The sequence below is a fragment of the Cardiocondyla obscurior genome, linkage group LG23 (assembly GCF_019399895.1).
Source record: "Cardiocondyla obscurior isolate alpha-2009 linkage group LG23, Cobs3.1, whole genome shotgun sequence".
Classification (NCBI taxonomy): domain Eukaryota; kingdom Metazoa; phylum Arthropoda; class Insecta; order Hymenoptera; family Formicidae; genus Cardiocondyla; species Cardiocondyla obscurior.
Window position 1 is genome coordinate 3,188,852 of NC_091886.1, and position 21,459 is coordinate 3,210,310.

Here is a 21,459-nt window from a genome sequence, read left to right on the forward strand (position 1 = left end):
TTTACAGATTTCCTAACTAACTTCTTTTCGCCTACGCAGGCAACTCGTTCCTTCCTTCTTCTTCATCCCTCGAGTGGGCTTCGAGAGGGCAAGATTAAGAAGTCCACTGGGGAAAGTCACGCGAGCTCGCAACGAAAGTAGATTACCGCGTTCAGCCACATCGAAATAAAAGAACTTGGTACGGCGGGAGGGAAGAAAAATGCTCGAGCTAATCGCGAAATGTATTGATGAGTATAATCGACCAATATTGAAAAGAAACATGCCACTGCTCGCCGACGTTATTTATCAGCGTGAACTTTTATTGCAGTCTGCACTTACGAAATTAAACTGCAAGCAATGTCTCAACAGAATTTCACCCTCGCACCTCTTTTACCTCCTCACTTTAATAGAGAAAGAAATAGCACGTAAGCATGTATCACGTATAGCCGAGTAATTAAAATATCCATTTAAATTAAAGCTACAGCGCCATGTATTTTCACGGCACTTAAAATCCTCAAACAAGTGTAATAAAGATGCGAGGTGCAGGGAGTGTCATGTTGAGCTACTTGGACGGTGGTTAACGAGGCGGTTACGTCGTTTCAGCGACGTGGAAAAGACCATAATTGAAGGATCTAAATGATATTTTGATGACCGTATCCTTCTCTCCTTTCCTTGCGAGACTCGCTTTTTTTTCCTTTTTTTCTTTTTTATTGGAAGCGCTCTTCTTCAGTACGCGAAAACGTATTTATCTTCCCCTTTCTCCATTCTCGCGAAAACAGCAGATCCAGCAATAGTAATAAAGCGATACGCATAAGAGAGAGAGAAAAAAAGTGAATAGAATGGAGTTTATTACTCTGGAAAAATTTCTCTCCCACGGAAATCATATAAATACTGAAAAACGCAGGCAAGCAGAAAATAATAATTGGAGAGTAAACAATTTTCTTTTGCAACAGTTTCTTTTCCATCTTCGTGTGATTTCTTACAAAAATTGCGTTCAAAGACACGTGCAATTTCAATGTTATAGCGCGATCAAACGGATCGTAAAGCGGATGTTGTAATCGGCATAAAGATAAAAAGAAGAAAGCTACGATCTGCTTGCACCGATTTAGATTGCAGAGACATTTTTCTCCACGCACGAGAAGAAAAAAAAAAAAAGTAAAGTGGATGTGCTTTTTGGGGAAACAAGCGGTTCACATTTTCGTGTAATCCGGTAGAAAAAAAAAAAAAATAAAGCTTGAGGGTAATGGAGAGAGGACTACTCGTTTTCATCCCTCGAAGACGATGGCAGGACGAAACGGTTGACGTGTCGGGAACATCCGTCCGCTGGCTCGGAGGAAGAGGAAAAGGCTGCAACAAAGCTGGCGATGCTGCGACGAGTAAAAAATGCGAGGAAGAATTTGGGTGTGGGTTTCATTGCGCGACGAGAATGTAAGTAGAAAGAGGAGATTGCAGAAAATTCCGTGAAAATGCGCGTCTGCGGGACTTAAGAAAGTGTACCGTCGAAAAATCCTTTAAAATAAATTAATGTATATAGAAGCTCAATATAAATTCGAGGAGAAGTAAATAATAAAATAAACGATAATTCGTTTTTCCTTTAATTTTATTTTTAACTAGAAACATTACAGAAATGAATAATCTCCACGCGGAGAATATTAAGTTAACGAAATAATAAAAATAAAGCTGAACGTTTATTCTCGCTACACGAAGTAAGCCAAGTAAGAGAGCAAATTAGCATCGCGGAAAAGCGGCAACAATTAGATCTGTACATCTTCTTTTTAAACGGGAGACCTTTTTTAAATCGGAAACTAGACGGTACAGACAGAGCGCGCGCTTTGCGCGCGTCATTTACTCCCGCTTTTTTTTTAAGTTAAAGAAAAAATAATTTACCGTAACAATTTTCAGCAAAGACGCTACGAATTTATTTTTGTGCATCACACGTCACTTTAAATACTTTGAAAAATCGACAAACGTCACAACGTGTCCGACAGTCACCGTTTCATGTATAATATTCAGCGTATAATTTATTGTACGAAGCGCTGAATTGACTTCGGTGGTACGTGAGGGACGCGGGGGCGTCGCTCGCGCTCGCTTGCAGCAACCAACTTCCCTTCCTTTCCCGTCCCGGCGATCGGCTACTCCACACGTACGCAGAGACGCTCCGTTGGAATTGGAAAAATCCCGCGTAACCGATGGACAAGAAGACGTAATCCATCGTGATTTACATTCCCCCGGTAATCGTCCTTCCTTGGAGAGCACTTGTAACTGCCTCTTTTTCCTTTCATGTGAGTAATATCCCTCATTTATGTCTACGTAACATTCGCGTCCCTCCGTTCATCGGTACAGTCGGAGCTCGATGAAGCTGAGATTTCACGAGCAGGAACCGCGGCGTGTTCAAGAGGCATATATTCGTGACGGATCGAAAGCAGTATTGAATAGAATATTGCTGTGAATTCCTTTGTGCGCGTTATTGTCGCGTAGCGGCGTTTGCTTTTTCGCGCTTGAAGGTGCTGCCGGCCGGTCAGCCGGCCGCCAAGAACGCGGTGAAGCGTGAATAACACGCGTCGAATAATTCATTACATGCATGTGACCTGATTGTAATAGATATCTTAATATTTACAGAACGCTGCTACAGAACCAAACTAAAGTATTTTCTTTTTCAGGTTAAGATCCGGAGGAGGACAAATGTGTACTATCGCCGCAGGAGGATCAGCCCGACATTTCAGTCATTCTGAGAGAAGAAAAAGGCCTCGGAGAAGCAACATGCACTGGCGGAGCAGCTCCAGTAAGCTTAATTTTTTCTTCCATAAAGGTAACATTTTCTTACTACTTATCAGAATGTCAAGAGACGCGGCAGCGTCTCGCGTCAAGTAATATTTACAGGATGCTAACCAGATAAAATATTTTCTCTTTCAGATTAAGATCCGGAAGAAAACGAACGTCTTATCGTCGAAGAAGGATCAGCCCGACATTCGAGGCGTCTAGAGAGAAGGAGAAGGCCTCGGAGATGCGACATGCACTGGCGAAGCCACGCCAGTAAGCATCAGTTTCTTTTTCTTTTTTCCGTAGAGTTAACATTTCCTTACTACTTATCAGAATCGCTATGTCGTTTCAATACCAATAAAAAAATAATAAAGTTTGATTAATAAAGAAAGTTTTTAATTCTAGAAAAATTTAACTTTCTTATATATGTTTAAATAATAGATAAATCATTGTAATTGTTTAAATAAATGATTAAAAACACGCATATTTTTTTTTTAAACAGCAAATATTATTTTAATCTTTCTACATATTAATTTTTATATTTCTTTATTTCAGAATAATCGAATAAATTCGATTCAATTTGAAACGACTACTTTAAGATAGAAAAGAAGTGCTATCTGGGACCAAGACTGCACCTGCATCACTCGCTACTGAAAGCTGTGCGAAAGGTATCGTAATTTCTACCACATCGTTTACCACTAATAGTCTCGATTTTAAAATAAATGACCGTTCCAATTTCTTGAAATATTAGTGCTTTGAAAGCGAATCGAACGTGACTTCCAAACGAAATTAAATTTCGATCTATGAATAAAACTCTCGTCTTATTAATTATAGCACGCTGCAGCTCGTTGCGATGTCATCCAATTGGAAATATCGACGAATGTTGGGAACCGCAGTCAACCCACGATCGTACGAAGCAACAGTCGTTCAAGCGAACGTATCAGCTGTGCATACGCGTTACTACGTGGAGTAGGCGCGGTCTATCCCATTTCTCCCCGTTCTCCACCTCTGAAAGCAGCGTGACGCTTCATTCATAAATCGAGGACGCGTAGGTATGTATATAATTTTGTATATAACTTTAAAAAAAAAATTGGCACGGTGTAACGTATAATAAAAAAAGATCTCGTGCGTTTCATGAGTGTGGTTGTAGAGACCACTTTTTTTTAATGCATCGAACAAATATCATTGCCCGCAAAAATTAAAAAATTTAATTTGATTAATATCAGCTTGGTAGGGAAACAATTTTAGAATTGCATTCGAAAAACAGAGAAGAACTAAACGCATAGAATTCGAAGTTACGTCGTGCAAAGCAGAATTCGCTCTCTCACTTCGCGGAAAATCTCTCCAGTCTCGAAACTCCGTTTGCGGCTTCTACTTTCCATTTATTTGCCGGGAATAGAAAACACCTTTCGTTTATAATCCCAAAATTCAGACGGTGGCAATACTTAGCGCAACAATGCAACGTCATTGTTGATTCCGTAACAGCGTTTCCCATTTTCTCCTTTTTTTTTTCTCTCCCTCTCCCTCCTCCTCGCATTTAACTCACCCCATCGCACACGAACCTCATATAATTCTTGCCGCGTTGCGCGCGAATATCGAATGCTATAAATAAAACGGGGAGGCGGGAAAGCGAGGCGTGAACGAGGCGCAGTCAAAAATGAAATGCGGAGATCGTCGTGCATGCGATCGATGATGCGTTGCCGTTTTGGAATTCCTTTCGCGCTGCCTGATATCACGGGGTATATCTTCCTGAATTCACGTGCTGCGCGCAAGCATCCAGCCATCATAAATATTTCGCATGACGCGCGTATCGCGTATTTTACTGCCTTCTCAACAAAAGTTATATCGACCCAATTTTTTATATCCGTGCGGGACCACCACGCGCGCTTTATGATTGCACAAATGAGGGATCCTCTAGAAAACAAGCCCGCTTTTACAGCTCGCTCTCTTCGCAAATGGGATTTAAGTAGGTAATACGGCATCAGCTCCAGGGAAATAATACGAATAAAATAAAATCGCTTTCCTTGTGCCGTTCATATAAAGAAATGACTAAACATTAAGTCGATTAAGTTTTATTAACGTCTCGTTATATCAAGTTGCCAATTTCAATTTAATATCACAGAATTATTTCCAAGTAAAAATTATCTTGCATTATTTTAAATATCATTGAATCTTTGCTTGTACGTATATTAAAATCGACCCTATTTCCTATCGCCTTTTCTTTTCTAATTCTTAAGTTTCCAAACATCGCTTGTTCGTAACGTCGCGCCAGTTTCCGCAACCGGAAACTCTTCGACATGTTGGTTGTAACAGACGGTCGCAACTAATGGTGTCGGTGCGAAACGGAGAGGAACGAGGACGAGTACCGGGGGAGTTCTTCTCGTTTTAATGTAGTCGTTAGTACGCGTTCATGACTCGGATTGCACGCTAATTGTTGAAGCAACGTGGCGTGTCACATCAGCCTCGAAATGGCAATGAGCTGCTTTCTCTGCGAGTAACGTTCCGAGGACGTGCGCAAAAAAATGTCGCCTGATCTTAAGTCATGCCTTAAATATAGCGCAAGCGTGTTCACATCTGCATGTATCCGCGCTTAAATGTGTACGTGTACGTAGCATCCGCGAGCGCCTGCGCTGTAACACACCTCGATAGATACGAACTGGGTTGTTTGTCCAGATGGATCAATAACGATATATAAATTTTCTGTAATAATATCCCATTTCGTTGTTACAATTTTATGTCACGAATTCGAAAAGATAAACGACAGAGAGAGACAGAGACAAAGAAAAAAAAAATAAAATAAAATCGGGCATATAAAATTATTAGAGATAGCGCAGCAACAGATTTTCTCCTTCTTCCTGCGAAAGTTTAGGGTCGAAAACCGCTGGGGCTTTTCACGGGGCGGCTTCGATTAAGCTCCAATTAAATTAAAAAAAAAAAAAAAAAGAATTAAAAATCTTGTAATATACACGCCGCCACTTTTTATTCCTTAGATTTTCTGAGAAGCGCACTGGAAGAAATTAAATTGGCAAGAATAACGAAGACGTGCCCACTCGATCGTCGCTGTGCTCGTGTCATTTCTCGCAAGCTTACTCCGCGGGCTTCATTCCGATAGACAATGCTGTTCGACTTTGGAACTGGCGCCAACTTTCTCCGACTCGATCGCGACAGAAAGCCACAGAGGTGGATCGATCATCACCGCAGAGAGAACCGGAAACCGTACGGGCCAACCCTCGCCGTTATTACGTTCGTTACCACCGTGGACCAGAAGACCGATCATTACGAGGTAAGAAACCAATTGGTCAAATAATTACCTGTCAAGAGCAATTGGCGTAACAATTTAAGCAAATAGTTACCCGCGAAACTTTCCGCGGCCAATTTCTTTTCAATATTCCATTTCATTCTTTGCCTTATTCGCGATTTGTTTAATTGCGAACAAATAGTAAAACGGAACATCCGAGCTGCGGCGGAAGTGGCGCAATTACGCCGCGAATAAGATCGGTTCTTCCTATCTCTATTACGGCGAACGAGACTAAGCTGATTCTCCCATGTCGCGTTGTTTGCGTTCGACAATGCGACTGTACGAATGGAGAAACGCGCTGCGGCAGGAGCAAATGCGTTCGTCGATGGTGGATCCTTTCAGGGAAGACAAATGCGAGCCCTCGTTCGCATTCGCGCTCTCTCCTCCCGTGACAGCGGTACGTGGCGCGTGTAATACGTTTACCACCGACAGCAATCGGAGAGAATGCCCGGGACGAAACGGGGTAAACTAGAAATGGGAGGTCGCTAGGCGAAAAACGGAGAACGACGCCGCCGGCGAGCAAGGCAGCTGTGCGAGGAAACGAAAGCGGCGGTTTTCGTTTCACTCTCGCCGTACCGGATCATTTTTTTTTAATCCACTTAATTAAAAGTTCGTTGCAAAGCCGACAGAAATAATAACAATAATTTGCATTTAGCCCGGCGTTTTAGGCGATTTAACATAAAACTAAAATACACTTTATAAATTTCGTAATTTTCTTTCGACATCGCCGTCCGCGATGGAAGGCTGTTATCTTGAAGGATCGAATAACGCGGAGGAACTTTTGCGCTCGTGATCCTAAGTAAACGTTTTCCGAAAGTAAAAATCGTCTTTCCGCTACGCTGGGCTTCGCCTCTTCCACGGAATTTTTCCGGACGCAGTGCGGCACGAAACAAGCGCGCGTGGGAAGATCAAGGCGGAAAGGATAACGCTGATAGACAGATGGAAAACGAGAATAACAGGCGGTGGAGAACGCAAACTGGGAGAGGACGAGAGTACAGGAAGATCGAAATGCATTCGCGATCCCCTCGGTACCACCTCCCCCCCCCCTTCCCCCCTTCAGTAAAGCTCTGCCGCAGTACACTAAATCACCATTCCCCGCGGTGGTGCGCCTATATACCCCGCGGGATGACGGGGAATGAATAGTGGCGCGAAACCCGGTCATTCTTTATATTTTATTCACGTTTCATTTCATCCCCGGCTTCTCTACGCGGCCGAAAAGAATGGACGAGCCGTAACGAGAGCTGTAGCGCATCATCATGCAAGATGCAGCCTCTCGCGCGCGCGGCTGAAGATAGATACGTACGGTGATGCATCGCCGCGGCAATCTTTGCGCGTTTATTGTTAAAAGACGAGATCGAAGCGCCCGCATTTTCATGGCCGAGAACAACGGTGGTTTCGAATTAAAAATAGAATCCCCGCTGAAATTTCCGCGTTCATTAAGCCGGCGCGAATTACATCGTACGGTGGCTGGAGAATTTTTTTTTTTCAAAATTTGATATTCGCGAGGCACTTTGTATGCGGGCACGCGATATGAACTTACAGAGGAAAGATAAAATTTGGAGAATTATATGAAACCTCTTGCCGGCTTTATTTAAAAAAAAAAGAAAGAAAAAGAAAGGAAAAAAAAAAATGTATAAAGTCAAGAGATGGAAAATTCAGAACAAACCCCGCGCCAAGAATACTATGTATATTTCACTGCACGTACAACATATCAGCGAATTCTTGTTTTACAATATTGCGCCATAAAGTCAGCCGCGTAAAAACAGCGAATCGAAAGCTTCCGCGTATTTCGAACGTCGCAACAGACCGGAAATTCTTTCGTGATGTCCTTTCAACGGTATTCCAACAATATAATGCGTCATTTTTATCGCCGGTCTCAGTGGCAACTTTAAACTCGCAGGAGGATCTGATGCGAAGGGAAAATTTTTATATTTCCGCTCTCACGTCCGCGGTCTTTAATACCGCTGTAGATGAACGAAGAATTTTCCATTTAATCTATATATTAATTTATTCGCGGTCAATAACGGTATTAACTTCTTGAAAATATAGAGAGATGAAATTAATAACGAAATCAAATATATATTTAAAATAAAATCGAGAAGTCGCGAATAAAGTCACGTACAGAGACACGGATTATTATTTATTTTAGCGGCACAAAGAGAATGCTCGAACAATGGGTTCTTTTTACGGTTTTACTTTTCGCTCACGCGTTTCCCCGAGCGTGCCTATATCTTTCGAGCATTTTCACGCCTCACAGGTGTGCATTAAATGCCATAAGGCTGCTCGCGAAGTATTCAGGGAACGAAGCTGCGTTTCACTATGAAGCGGCTGACTATCGAACGAGTTTGCTACTGAAAGGCCAACTTTACCTCGTCGCCGGACTATAAAGTGCCCTATCTACTGCGAGACTGTACTGCGAGATATAGATCCTTGCCCGAAATTCAAATTTCCGATGTTGCTGGCGCACCGGTGCTCGTAATCTCGATTAAAGACTCAGGGTGTCTCAATCCCAGCTTACGCTCCCGTTTTCATTCGATCTCGAAGCGTATCACGCGCCGTAACGCTGAATTCGACGTAAATCCCCTCGCCCAGTAAAGGTCGATGAAAAGGAATAATTATTAAAGGAACAATTTCACTTTACAACTTTCGTATTCAGACGATGGAATGTATTACTCGAATATCTTCGACACCCAGTGTAATCGGGCTACATTTCATGCAGATTTGACCGGGTGAATATAACTAAGCTGTTTCCCATGACTGCGCGATTAAACCAATTTCGACATGCTCAAATTGTGATTCCGTGATTATACGCGCAGCAAAATTACGCGGATAGTGCCTACAATGCACCCTAATAACTCAGCATAGAAACGCATTTCGCGATAACTCGATATCTATAAAATAAAATTGCTAAGGTCGATTTTACGTGCGCGCTCGCTGCGGAGCAGAGCTTGATCTTTGAAACGCGTATGCACATGCATATTTCAAATACGTATAATAAACATAAAATTAAATGTAACATAAAATCTGATTTCGTGGATGAACGAAATCAATTTTAAAAATTCAATTTTACTTAATTCCTCAAAGCACAACGCAGTCTAGATTAAATTTAATACATTTAATTAAAATTCCTAATGTCTCTCTCGGGCTTATTTTATTAAAAAAAAAAAATATGTATTTCTTTTTCCCGCCGCAAAAGTATCGATTGGGATAAACTTGATCAGGGGATTTCGCGTCGTCGATTACAAGGCCCCCGCTTTCGTCAAATTATTTTGTACGTGCCCCTATTATGCCCGTCGGGCCATAAAGAGCAAACAACTTTTCTAATATACTCGATTGCCGGGCAACACGTCGAGCGTTATGTCGCGCATTACGAGCCGGGCCGACTGCAACAGTATCGCCTTAATGCCCGTGGTAGCTCCGACAGCGTGCTCGAAATTCCGAAATTGAAACACTGCACGAACTGCGCGCTCAACCCACCCTCCCCCGCCGCGATCCGACGCCGATAACGTGCGCTATAAATCTTGCCTCGTACTACATCGCCGTTCACCAAAAGTTTTACGATCGAGATAAACCGCTCGCACATCCCGCTTCCCTCGATTCACACGTGAATACGAAGAAAATCTGAAGAAGGAAGCTGCAAGCCGCAAAAGAATACTAATCTCGCGAAGTCGGGAATAATTCTTGCTCTCGCTCGCATTTGAATTCGAAGCGAAACGCCAAGATCAATTAAAAACGCGTCATTAACAGTAAAATTTTGTCTCAAGCCTTGCAATACCTTTTTAAATTTTAATACGCCGCAGTTCGCTATAATATATAATATAATAAACACTCGACTATTTAATAACTCTATCCGAGTGCTGTTATTTTCTTCAAATTTATTTTTAATCGTATTAACAGTATTAAAGATGAATAATTTACGGCAATAACAGCAGTAACCTTCCCTTTCGCGTTCTACGTTGAATTTATAAAAGATTTATTACGATATTATTTTTCGCGCTTTAGTACATTTATTTTAATCCCCAAGCGGCTCTCCTTTGCTCCGGGATCTTTCCGCGAATCAGTTTAAACGCAAACTCGTAATGTAATATTATTCAATTCGCAGATACGTCGGTATTTCGCAATTTTGTATAAAGCAGAATATATACGTTTCAACAATACATGCGGAAACCGAATTTAGACAACGGCGCGTGTTTAACGATCGAATATCAGCCGGTGTTAGCAAGCATTAACGTGGCGAAAGAGAACGACTTACCATACATCTGCTGAATCCCATGGCGGTCGTCCTCTGGCAGTTCGTAGTTGGGGCTCAGCCCCTGGTACCACGGATACATAAGAGCACCTTGGACCGAGCTGTGAGCCAATCCCAGGGAATGGCCGAATTCATGAGCGGCCACCGCGAACAGACTGGTGCCTGAAAAGGAGGACGGAAAAATATTCAAAACTTACGGCGGCCTTATCCTCACGTTCCAAACCCCGGCGTTCACGTCAACCGCAATATTTGCCGGATACGCGAAACAAGAGTCCACCCCGCGCAGATTTGCAAGAATCATACCTTTTTCATGCTATTGTGCCGCGGTGAATATTTCGCGAGGAGCGAAAAACGCGACGTACCGAAAACGTTATTTGTTAAAGGATAGGATTACGCGACTGCAATGTCTTTGCACGATTTTCTAGATTTTTTTTCTCTCGTTTTTTTTGTGAATTAGACGTCGCATGGCACTTCGGACTACCATTCGTTCTTTGTAAAATGCGATTTATACGTATAGATTTGTACATAAATTATATTAATAATTTCTCTATGTTCATTACGCAAGCTACAAGCGATTGCATTAATCGACAAGTACCCTGGTGTATTCATATTCGCGTTGTATTGAAGTCAGTATCAATATTCAATTGATATTCGATATAATATTCGGTGCATAATTTTTTTACAGCTCCTGAAACGGTATATGTAACTAGCGAGGAGAGAGGGGTGAAGTGGGGCTTGGGGTGGGAGTCACGTGAGCGAGGTGCGACTCCCTCTCCTTCTTTCCGTCGCGAGCAAGCGAGCGCGCAGCACGCAGGAAAAGGTGCTCCACGTGCTCCGGAACTTTTACGCATATACGGCGTACAAAGACGCATCCCGGCCCAGGATGACTTCCCTAACGTGTCCCTCGTACACGGAGAGCACTCGTAAAAGGTCTCCGTTTCTCATAAGTAAGTATTATCTCCATTTACTCGCGAATTAAATTCGTGTCCACGAGATCATTGCCGTGTCCTGCGAACAAGTGCTTTAAATTCTTTTCGACCGAGCTCGGAGCAAGCTCGGGAGTGATTAGTTTTCGCTGCTGTTAACATCGGACTTGCCAATCGCGTGGAAAAGTTCCACGTTAGAAGTATTATATCGTTCGTAGTTGCCGAAAGTTAACCCGTCGATCAGCTACGTCGGAGCTCGGTGGAAGTGAGATTAGATCGTCTAGTGTCGTGATATATCTAACAGCTAGAAATCCGGAATATATCGGGAGCAAATATCGAATATAATATTTGACGAAAATTTCTTCGTACTACGTATGTTCGCTGTGTAGCGGGACGGAGAAGGTGAAGGTCGCGGCGCAAGCAGTGTGTACAGCTCGCGTGGTATTTAGGTGATCGCATTATTACCTTAGAATACGATAGCCCACGGTCGAGCCTAGTTAGCTTGGTTAGTTATACACCGAAAAATTACTTTAACAATCGTAAAAGGTTAGCTGACGGAGAAGGTGAAAATCGCGGCGCAAGCAGTGTAGTTTCGCGTATGGTATTTAGGTGATCGCATTATCACCTTCGAATATTATATCCCACGGTTAAACATAGTTCGCTTGGTTAGTTATACACCGAAAAATTACCTTAACAATCGTAAAAGGTTAGCTGACGCAAATTTTACCTCTGCGATCGATAGCTTGTACGTATAGAATATCTATAAAGCGAATACGCGGCACAAAAGTTATGATTACTCGGAATTCATCTATTTTATCCATTCGTTCTATAACATATATGAGTTTAGTTGAGTTTGCGATGCAAAATTTGCTTCGTGGGTAGAATTTCGTCGCGGTGAGTGGGCACGATATTGTGAGGTAGTTAATTATAACGTTAACGAAATTAATCTTTCTTTTTATTTTCTGTTTCAGTTGAATATCCGGAGATGAAGCTGAAGTGCTTTTCGCCGGTATTAAATACACGAACCGCAGTTGGTTCGTCGGTTTTGTTTTCACGAGTGCCGATTACAGTCGCGCGATTTTAATTTTTTTATTCGGATTTTTCGCGAGTGACCTATGGAACTGAGTGCTGAGAGGAGGAGCAGGTCCCGGATGGACATCGGGCATCGGCGGAGCAACGTTTGGGTAAATATCTTCTCTTACTTGCATAAAAAGAAAAAAATGTTTCTCGTTTATTCAGTTTATTTTATTATCGCTAATATCGCTCGATAGTAATTAGATAATTAATTGGAAAGAAAAAGACTCTGTCAATTTTATAGAATTATTTTCTTGTAAAGATTGCTTTATTCGGAAGGTAGATAATGATACGGTAAAATAAAATAATAAATAAAATAAAAATCGTATAAAATAGTAAATATATTTGAATATCGATATGTGCATATTTATTAATTTTTGTTTTTTACTTGTATGTTACAGAATAATATGGCGTCGTCGTATCCTTCGCAGCTGCACTCCGCCCGCATCGTATTTAAGGTAAGTGAAAAAATATTTTTATATAAAAGTGACAAATCTACGATGAAATGTAATAATCTGTTTCGATATATATTTTATTTTAGTAATTAATAACAGTGCAATTTAAAAACATATATCGTAGATTCGTTGCCTACAGTAACAGTAGCATAATTTAAAAAAAATAGAAAGATGTTCCTCAACTATGTTCCGTGAAAAAAAAGCTATCGCCTTTTAATTCGTTCTCACCTCGCGATAAATTAATTTTTGCAAATAAAAAAATTAAATCAAACGGGAAAAATAATAATAATCATTAAAGTTTATAAAAACAAAAAGTTAAATTGACATTTACTCTCCGCGGCGCTTAATGAACCGAACAAGAGAACCAATCAGCATCCGTGAAAAGTAGCAAAATCAATTAACAATAAAATTTCTGCGTCTCCTTTTTAAATGAGAAAAACCAATTTAGCCGCGATGTCTCTCGATAAATATTCTTTCATAAAAATGCTCAGAATAGTTTCATTCTTAATATTTGTAATGGGGTTTTTTTTTTGTCTTTAAAAATATCGAATCCTAGTAAAGAAAAGCGTATCGAAACTTTGTCGCGTTCGCATGCCGAGTTTTCCGGGCAATTGCATCGGGAATTGCCTCCGCTACCGCCGCGGAATCTCCGCCTTCATTTCGTTTCGTTTCGTTTCGTTTCGCTCAGATTCGATTCCGACCCGCATCGAGAAACTACTTTCCTAGATATGGGTTAGGATCGTAAAGCGATCGCCGATTCGAGGGGGAAAGAGAGGAGAAGGTCGCCGGAAAAATTGATAGTACTGCGAATCGTTGCTCACCGAGAAAAATCCGCGGTCTTGATATTGAAATTTTTCGCGGGATCTCCAGGTATTTTGTACAAAATTCAATCTCCACAGAGGAAACAATACTTATTCGATTGCGCAAAATAAATCAATAAATAAATAAATCCATTAATCCACGAGAAATTATAAAATGCTTATATTCGTATAAAATACTTTACTGCAAGGCAAACAAGTGCAAGGGTAGTAACCCAACAGTTCTCTCTAATGTCTCTGTAAAAGATCCCCCGTGCGTTTGTTAAGGATACGGTAAAAGCTGTCGTATTTTCGAGATAACTTCATTCTTTCGAACGCGGTACGGATATAAAGCCCCCATAAGCGACGTGAAAACGATGGCGTAAAAGGTAGATAAAGGTGTTTGCGAATTACTCAGAACGTCCGCTTTGCGATCTTCTGTTTTCGCGCGAAGCTTATAAAAATGCGGAAGCGATAAAATAGAATTGCAATCACTCACGGGCCGCGCACAAAGTTTACCCCGCGTGTGTTGTCGATCCGGTTTACGGACGTTAACTTGGAATTGCATCGGGACTTTTCTTATCGAGTATCAAAATATTGCTCCGGACGACGAGTGTACAGTTGCAACGAGAAAACTTTCCTTGTATTCCGGAGAGAGATACGGTTTCTCCTCCTCCTAGAGTCGCGCCGTATTCGTTTCCCCGCGAATTAAGCGAACAGGGAGACGTGACTAAAGACAGCGGAACTTGTCCCGCCAACTTCTAACACACGCTGGAAAGTATTTAATGCTTACACAGTTCTGTTAGCGTTAATTGATAAGCGCCCGCGAATACCCGAGTTGAAGTTCGTCTGGGTATCTCGTTTTTGCAGCTAGTAATTAAATCGCGCAGATTAGACATATTTCCTAACTAGTCATTACCTTCGTACTAGTCATAATTAGTAAGGAAGTATTTATTATTAAGTATCTATCTCTAGTTAATGTCGTTATTGTACAGAATACAAAGAGTAAAATTGTCTTATTTAAAAAAAAGTCTGTGTAATATCCGTCTACACTGTCCAGCGCGGATTATGTAAGGAAATAATTATTATCGCGATGTTTAGGATGAATAATCAAGGGTACTCTTTTGTTTTTTATTTGTCCGTGATTGATAATTCTTGATTTCGGCAAAGTGACCATTCCAAAACCATTAACCTAAATGATTATCGCGAGTGGTATCGTCCTGCAACCCGACGGTTAATAATTCTAGTTAGGCAAAACGCAATTAATGGCGAAGCGGTCGTCGCTTTAAATTAAGCCGGCTCGAAGCAGGGATAGAGAGGAGAGAGAGAGAGAGAGAATGATACAGGGAACAAATGTAGTCGATTTACGAGCGACGTGCCACCGTAGTTATGTCAGGTATGAATTGCTAATGTCACATTACCGATGTCACGTTTCCGCAAGCGGATTCTGTCCCGCTGTCTTCGCAAATAACGAGAATCTGAAACGCGACGGTTTGCGAATTACGCTGCGGTCGATCTCGCGGGAGCAAGCTCCCTCCAGAGAGATCATTAATGGCAATAGAACTAAACATGCAATAATCGTTTCGATCTCCAACTTGATATCTCGTCTTCCCGTCAAAATGTCTCTCCTCTCTTTCGCGTACACCTCGCGGAACCTCCGGTTCCTTTAACGACTTCAGCTTCAGTAATTACGCCGCTGAGAAAATCCCTCATGGACTTTATGAGATTTTTCGTGAATCTCGAGAGTCTCGAGAATTTAAAATATCCCGGTGACAAAAAAAAACAAGCGAGCGAAAGAATTGGATGCAAAAAGTAAAGACCGCGGGAACCTTAATTTCTCTCAGCGAAACATGCGCGTGCTTCGAAAGTTTAATTCCTTTTACTGCAAAATATCCGCTCCACGTGGCCAACGAGACTTTAATTCTTTTAACCGTGGTACATCGATACCGCAAAGGGCTCTGGGTCAACCAGCGAGAAAACCAGCTCCTATAATGCACATATACATTGCTTCTCCCTCTCTTCCTCTCTCTCTTTTTCTCTCTCGTTGGTTATCAAACTTGTATACGTGCCAGCGCCACCATAATTTTCTTTTTAACTTTCTTTTCATCTTTTCAAACAAATTTTCTTTTTAAACAAGTACTGCGCCACATCGTTCTTTTTTGGTTTTAAATAAAAATTTGATCTTTCGTTATTCTTCTCAGCGATAAAAATAATTCCTTGACTATTTTAGATCATTTTGGAAGTTAAATTAAAATCGCCATAAAGGGCATAATTAATTGTAGAATTTAAATGTAGCTAATTATTAGGTAACGGTGGGAATCAATTTCCACTCGGGTATAAGCGTATAATAAAATGGTACCTTTTAGTTACTTGCTTATACAATTGTTTAAAAATAAAGATAAAAAATACAAACGGATTTTCTGACGTTAAAAAAAAAATGTCGTGCATCAGTAACTAAACAATATTCTAATCAAAATTACATCACGACACCTCATTGCTAAATCAGACATCGAAACGAACTATTCGTACACGTGCGCAGTAGTTAATAGCAGAGCGAGAGAGAAACGAAGCGAGCCTTGTAGCGGCGCAGTAACATACGATCATAATTATGCTAATTAGCACTATAAATGCGGGATCGGTTGCACCGGAGAACTAAGTCGGGGCAACGATACCAATCGGGATTCGAACGTTGGGGAGCCGAGTAAATGATAATCTATCGCTCGTAATCGGACTACAGCGAATCCGACTTCCGATAGTGAGACAATACCCCAATTAATTAATACCGGCTAATTAATAGCCGGAACGTGACGGCGATTAAATCAACTTAGCCTCGTAGGTACGAGAAAATTAGACTGCGACTTCGCGAAGTGCGAGGGCGCCCCGCATTTGCGAGGGCTAACGTTTACGCGAAGGGTATTACAGAAAGGGACGGGACGCACCGCTATCACCGCTGGCGATAAGGCCAACGATGTTGTTATTAAGAGTTTCGATTAAACTTTCGCCGAGAGAAAATTCCCGGAGAAAATTCTCGTGGCCACGAGGAACACGTAAAATGAACTTTAACCGCGTTAAGCACTTAACGCGCAAGTTAACGCGAGAGTTTCAAGTGTCTGCGAATCTCTGTTAACGAGGAAAAAATTCACGCTTAAATAAAGCTTTGAACTTTTCAATGAAAAACGCTTTTTTTTTCGATTATTTTTTAATGCAGAGAAACGGGAAGAAATACGAAAACCAGGTAGTCATATTTCAATCTTCCGGCGAACGTACCCTTCTCTCCCCCCCCTCCCCCTCGGTTTCTAGAATATTTCTGCCACTGCTCCTCCCGTGGTGAAAATTTTTTTGTCGAAATTCTCTCACATGTTCCGGAAAACTTCGTTCGCCAAAATCTCGGGTTTGAAATTAACTTGGTAAAAAGTAAAACTCGAATTATCTCTGAATATATATATTATCATTTGTCGTCCCTAATTTTTTCTGTAGAAAAAAAAAGAAAAAAAAGAAAAAACTAATATTCCAAGCAATAAGTCGAAATGCAAAATTACGAAAGCAAACTCGGGGAGCTATGCGTTCTTTCAAATCACGCTTTTGTAAATTGCGAAAGTCGAAAGGGCCCTCGAGACTTCTCATTCTTCGTTACAGCCCCAGCTTCTCGCGTTGCAGCAATTTTATTTTTGCAAAGCGGATTTGCTCGGGTAAATTAGTTCTTGTCGGGAGAAAAAGCTGCTACTTCGAATTGTACGCGGGCGATGTTCATTCCGCGCTTTCTGAAATCCCGAGGTGCAGTAGGTGAAGAGTGTGGCGCGCGCGCGAAGAAAATGCAGGAGGTATTATGCAGAACGTTGGGAGGACAACGATGCAGAAATGCTCTCGCGACGGCGAGAGGCGAGATGACGGACTTTAGTTGGAACGCTCGATTTGCACAGGGACGAGCTTATCGATTAAAATACTTTACGCCGTCTTACGCCGCCGCGGTAAATTGTCAACCGGGTATACAAAGTGTCTCTAATTATTCTCTGCTAATTACTCTTGGTAGTAATAAATCAACGGAATAAAACTTACTCCGCGGAAACGAGAAATAATTAAACGGTTGCGACCGAGAACAAAAGTTCCCGTTTTAACACGGGACGATAAATCGAGCTCTTTAGAGCCCTGTTAATTAATTAATGCGTATTAATCCGACGCGTACAATTTCCCGGTTACAAATACGGAAAGAAAACTGCCAAAAAATTAAAACTGATCAATGTTTGACGCGATATTTGTAAAGTGTAACGATTTAATATAATTTTCCCGCGACACATGTGTCTGGCGTATAAAATATAACGCATGTAAGTCGCAATAATCAAATCACAAAAAAGAAAAAAAAAAAAAAAATAGAAAAAAAAGAAAAAGAAAATGTACGGATTCTAATAATTATCACTAGTGCTTCATTAGTTTCGTTATACCGCGCAAGTAATATAGAATTATTTAATGACGTCGTGTAATTAAATATAATACGAGTAATTAAAAAGCTAGACGTGCTATATTTCAAATGTAAATGAGAACATGCGCGTATTAGCGAGATGGGTCAAGGGGAGAGGCGGAAGTGAATGCAATAGGTTACAAGCGCCTTGACGGGCATACAGTCGGCAGCTTTAACTATTGCGCTATGGTACGTCGCTTGGCTAACTGTTGCAATTACGAGGTCGTAATCACGGGGTGATTCGCGACACGAATTACGCAATTAAGCAATCTTGATGGGAGCACGAGGGACGCGGTGGATGGATCCTCGTGACTCGTGCCGTGGGAGAAATCGGTCTTACGTCTCGCTCTCGCTCGTCTTCTCCCTTAACCTTCTCTCCTCCTTCCCTTCTTACCCCGCCCCCCCTCTTCCCCCCGTCACCGTCGAGCATCATCATGTCACCTCGATTGTGCGCTAATTAAATACACGCGCGTTGCCGTTAAGGAAACATCGTTAATCATTTCAACAGGTTGTTTGTCTCTGTCCAAGTCTACAGTTTCTCGCTAACTTTCATCAGAGATTGTCGCGTCAATTCATTTCAATTCGACGTATCGAAGGGCGGAGAAAAATGAGCCGAAGCGTTTAATCCATTAAATTGTGATAGACACAAGAAAGAGAGAGAGAGGGAGAGCGAAAAAAAAGCTATTAAACATTCGATTAATTTAAAATTAATTTAACATGCAATTTCGTAACACGTAATAATAAATTTATTTTTACTATTATTACAATTGTACGGAACATTGTTAGGACTCGCGCGCGCGGCGTCAAGTCATCGCCTCCCGATAAAACTAAATAGCCTTGTTTCAATAATAAAATACTTTATTATTTTAATTATTTAACTGATAAATTAATTAGAGACGTATAATTTCTTTTTACTTTTTTTTTTTTTTAATAAAAATTAGTCGTAGCATATCGATATTTTTCTATAATATTTTTCTTTGTATGTTACAGATCCATAGCTGTATCGTCAGCTCCATCGATGCGCATCAGTCAGTGAGTACCATAATTTTGTTGTATAAACTTCGGGTGGGAAAATCATTTCTAAAGATCCGCGTGAATCGGGAATTTCGCGAAAATCATTATTTGCGGATTGGCAGTATCAGTAGTAGCTTTGTAGTTCTTGTATTTATTACAATTGATGAATATATTTGTGTGCTATTTAATACAGTTCTGTTGCAGCTCTTTTTTTTTTTTTTTTAATATCGTCGCCGCCGATCTAACAAACGAACCACGGTCGGGGTTTGTCGCGAACATCGCATAAAAGTAATCGGGCGACCGAAATTTAGGATAGATAAATTTTTTAAACGGGAGTGCCGTTACTATCGGGCGGGATAGGTTTAATTAATGACTCGCGCGCGTATCCGCGAGTGTCGCGAGTGATTCCTGACCAGAGAAAGACGGATAGAACTGAGTTCTGAGAGGAGGAGCAGGTTCAGGATGGACATCGGGCATCGGCGGAGCAACGTTTGGGTAAATATTTCTTCTTATTTATATTAAAGTAACGATTTTTTCTACTCATTCGACTAATCTTTTTTTATCTCAAAAATAATTAAGAAAATCATTGCAAAGAAATAGAAGTTTAAAATTATTAGAAAAAATTCTTTTTATAAAAATCTATCCAGAAAATAGATAGTTACGTTATTAAATATCTTTTTTAAAATAATTAATACAAAATCGCGTGTAGAAATTAAATTTTAAATCAATAATTATTTTATTTTGTACATGTTTTTCATTGTAGTTTTTATTTGTTTGTTACAGATATCAGTCTACCAGCCTATGGCATCATCGTAGCAGAACTCCGCCCGCGTCGCATCTAATGTGAGTGGTTTATTTGTTTTTTTTTTACGAAGGCAACGACACTACGAGATAAAATATATATATATATTTTTTTAATATTTGCTTAATTTGAATAATTAATAAAAGTACAACTTGTAGATTCGTTGCCTACAGTAGTAGTAGTAGTAGTAGCAGCGTAGATTAAAAAGTAGAACATCCTGAAAACGGGAAGACGTAACGTCTTTCTGGACTACATGCCAATCCGTAAAAAAAAAAATCGTCCATAAATAAACCGTTTTTTAATTCGTTTACGTATCGCAACAAATTTATTCTCGCAATAAAAAATTTAATTTAAACGATAAAGTAATAATAATTAAAATTTATAAAATAATATAAATTAAACTAACATTTGCTTCCGCGGCACGAAGCGAGAGCCAAGCGAAAGAATTAATTGGCATCGCGGAAACGCGATAACAGTCTATTTAATTCGATCTAACACGAGCTTTTTTAAGATAGGAAGATAAATTCACACTTGAAAAATTATTCGATTATCTGTGTTAAATACTGCCGTTAACTTTGCACAGAGAAAGATTTTTTATTTATATAAAAAATAGCCAACTAATCACAATTAAATTATCCATTCCGTTCTTGAACGTACGTTTAGCAACACGGTTTGTGTAAATTGCGCGAAAATCGATAAAATTTAACGTTCAACATTTTGCTGCGTCAAAAGAAAGGTAGTAAAAGGTCGGCATTTAATTTTCGATACGAAGCGCTGTGCTTTAATAATTAATATTAGGAGATGTATTATACGCGCAACGTTTAGAAAGTTCAAAGCAGTCATCCTTACTGCATTAAAGAAAGGGGGGAAAAAAAAGCAACGTTGAGAGAGTCGATATAAAAGGCTCGCAAACAATTCCTTGCCGCTCGTTAATACCCCTACGTGCTATCCAACGTTTTATATCGACCCGACGATATAACATCCGATAAAATCGAAAGGACCGCTCTTCCTTGAGCCATCCGAAGGCCGTTTTCTTTTTTCTTTCCACCGGCGTAACCGTGCCGTATATCGAATGACCGAGTTGGCTCGACACCAAAAAGCGAATGGCTTAGATGATTGTACGGGAAGTCTATAGCCGCGAGACGCTAGGCGAGAAAGAGGTTCAGGGGGCCGAATATTCGTGCAAATGCACATATAATTGACCGAGTCGGTGTTTGCCAGTTTTTTTTTTTTTTATCTATTTTTCCTTCATCCACTCTCACTGTTCGTAGTTATTTTATTTCATTTAATTTCGAGGATAACTGTCTACTCCAATCTCCTCGCATAGAAAACAATTCCGGGGCGTAAACTCTTCAAAAAAAAAAAGAAAAAATTATTTTAAACCCGCTCACCTTCGTCGTTGCTCTCGTCCTCCAGTAGCCATATCTCCTCCTCATCGAAGTGAGCGTCTCCGCCGCGATCCTTGCCCGGAAAGAATGCGTGCGCCAGGATTTGTCCTCTCCCATCGAACGGATATCCATCTCCGTGATAACCCCTTTAACAAATACGTACCGCATTAGCGCTAAAACAGTTCCGGCGGCTTGCAATTGTTCGATATGCGCCACGCGTGCCGGATGGATCTCGTGCGTTAATTGAATTACAAATTTGAA

The 21,459-nt window shown here is 40.7% G+C and overlaps 1 protein-coding gene and 1 long non-coding RNA gene across 4 annotated transcripts in view; one reads left to right on the forward strand and one right to left on the reverse strand.

The window, feature by feature from the left end:
- Positions 1-21,459, reverse strand: part of Mmp2 (Matrix metalloproteinase 2) — a 141,289-nt gene that overhangs the window by 11,531 nt on the left and 108,299 nt on the right. For both annotated transcript variants that reach the window (XM_070671353.1, XM_070671354.1), the window contains exons 6-7: positions 21,202-21,344; positions 10,290-10,448 (exon numbers count right to left, since the gene is read on the reverse strand). In XM_070671353.1, coding sequence (XP_070527454.1) covers positions 10,290-10,448; positions 21,202-21,344 — 302 coding nt within the window. The remainder of the gene's footprint in view (positions 1-10,289; positions 10,449-21,201; positions 21,345-21,459) is intronic.
- The window catches only part of LOC139111227 (uncharacterized), a 72,743-nt gene continuing 62,606 nt past the window's right edge, over positions 11,323-21,459 (forward strand). Inside the window, exons 1-2 of one of the 2 annotated variants that reach the window (XR_011547174.1) lie at positions 11,323-12,744; positions 18,985-19,026. This is a non-coding gene — a long non-coding RNA (uncharacterized lncRNA). Of the gene's footprint in view, positions 12,745-18,984; positions 19,228-21,459 lie in introns of those variants that run through there. The other variant, XR_011547173.1, reaches the window with a different exon arrangement.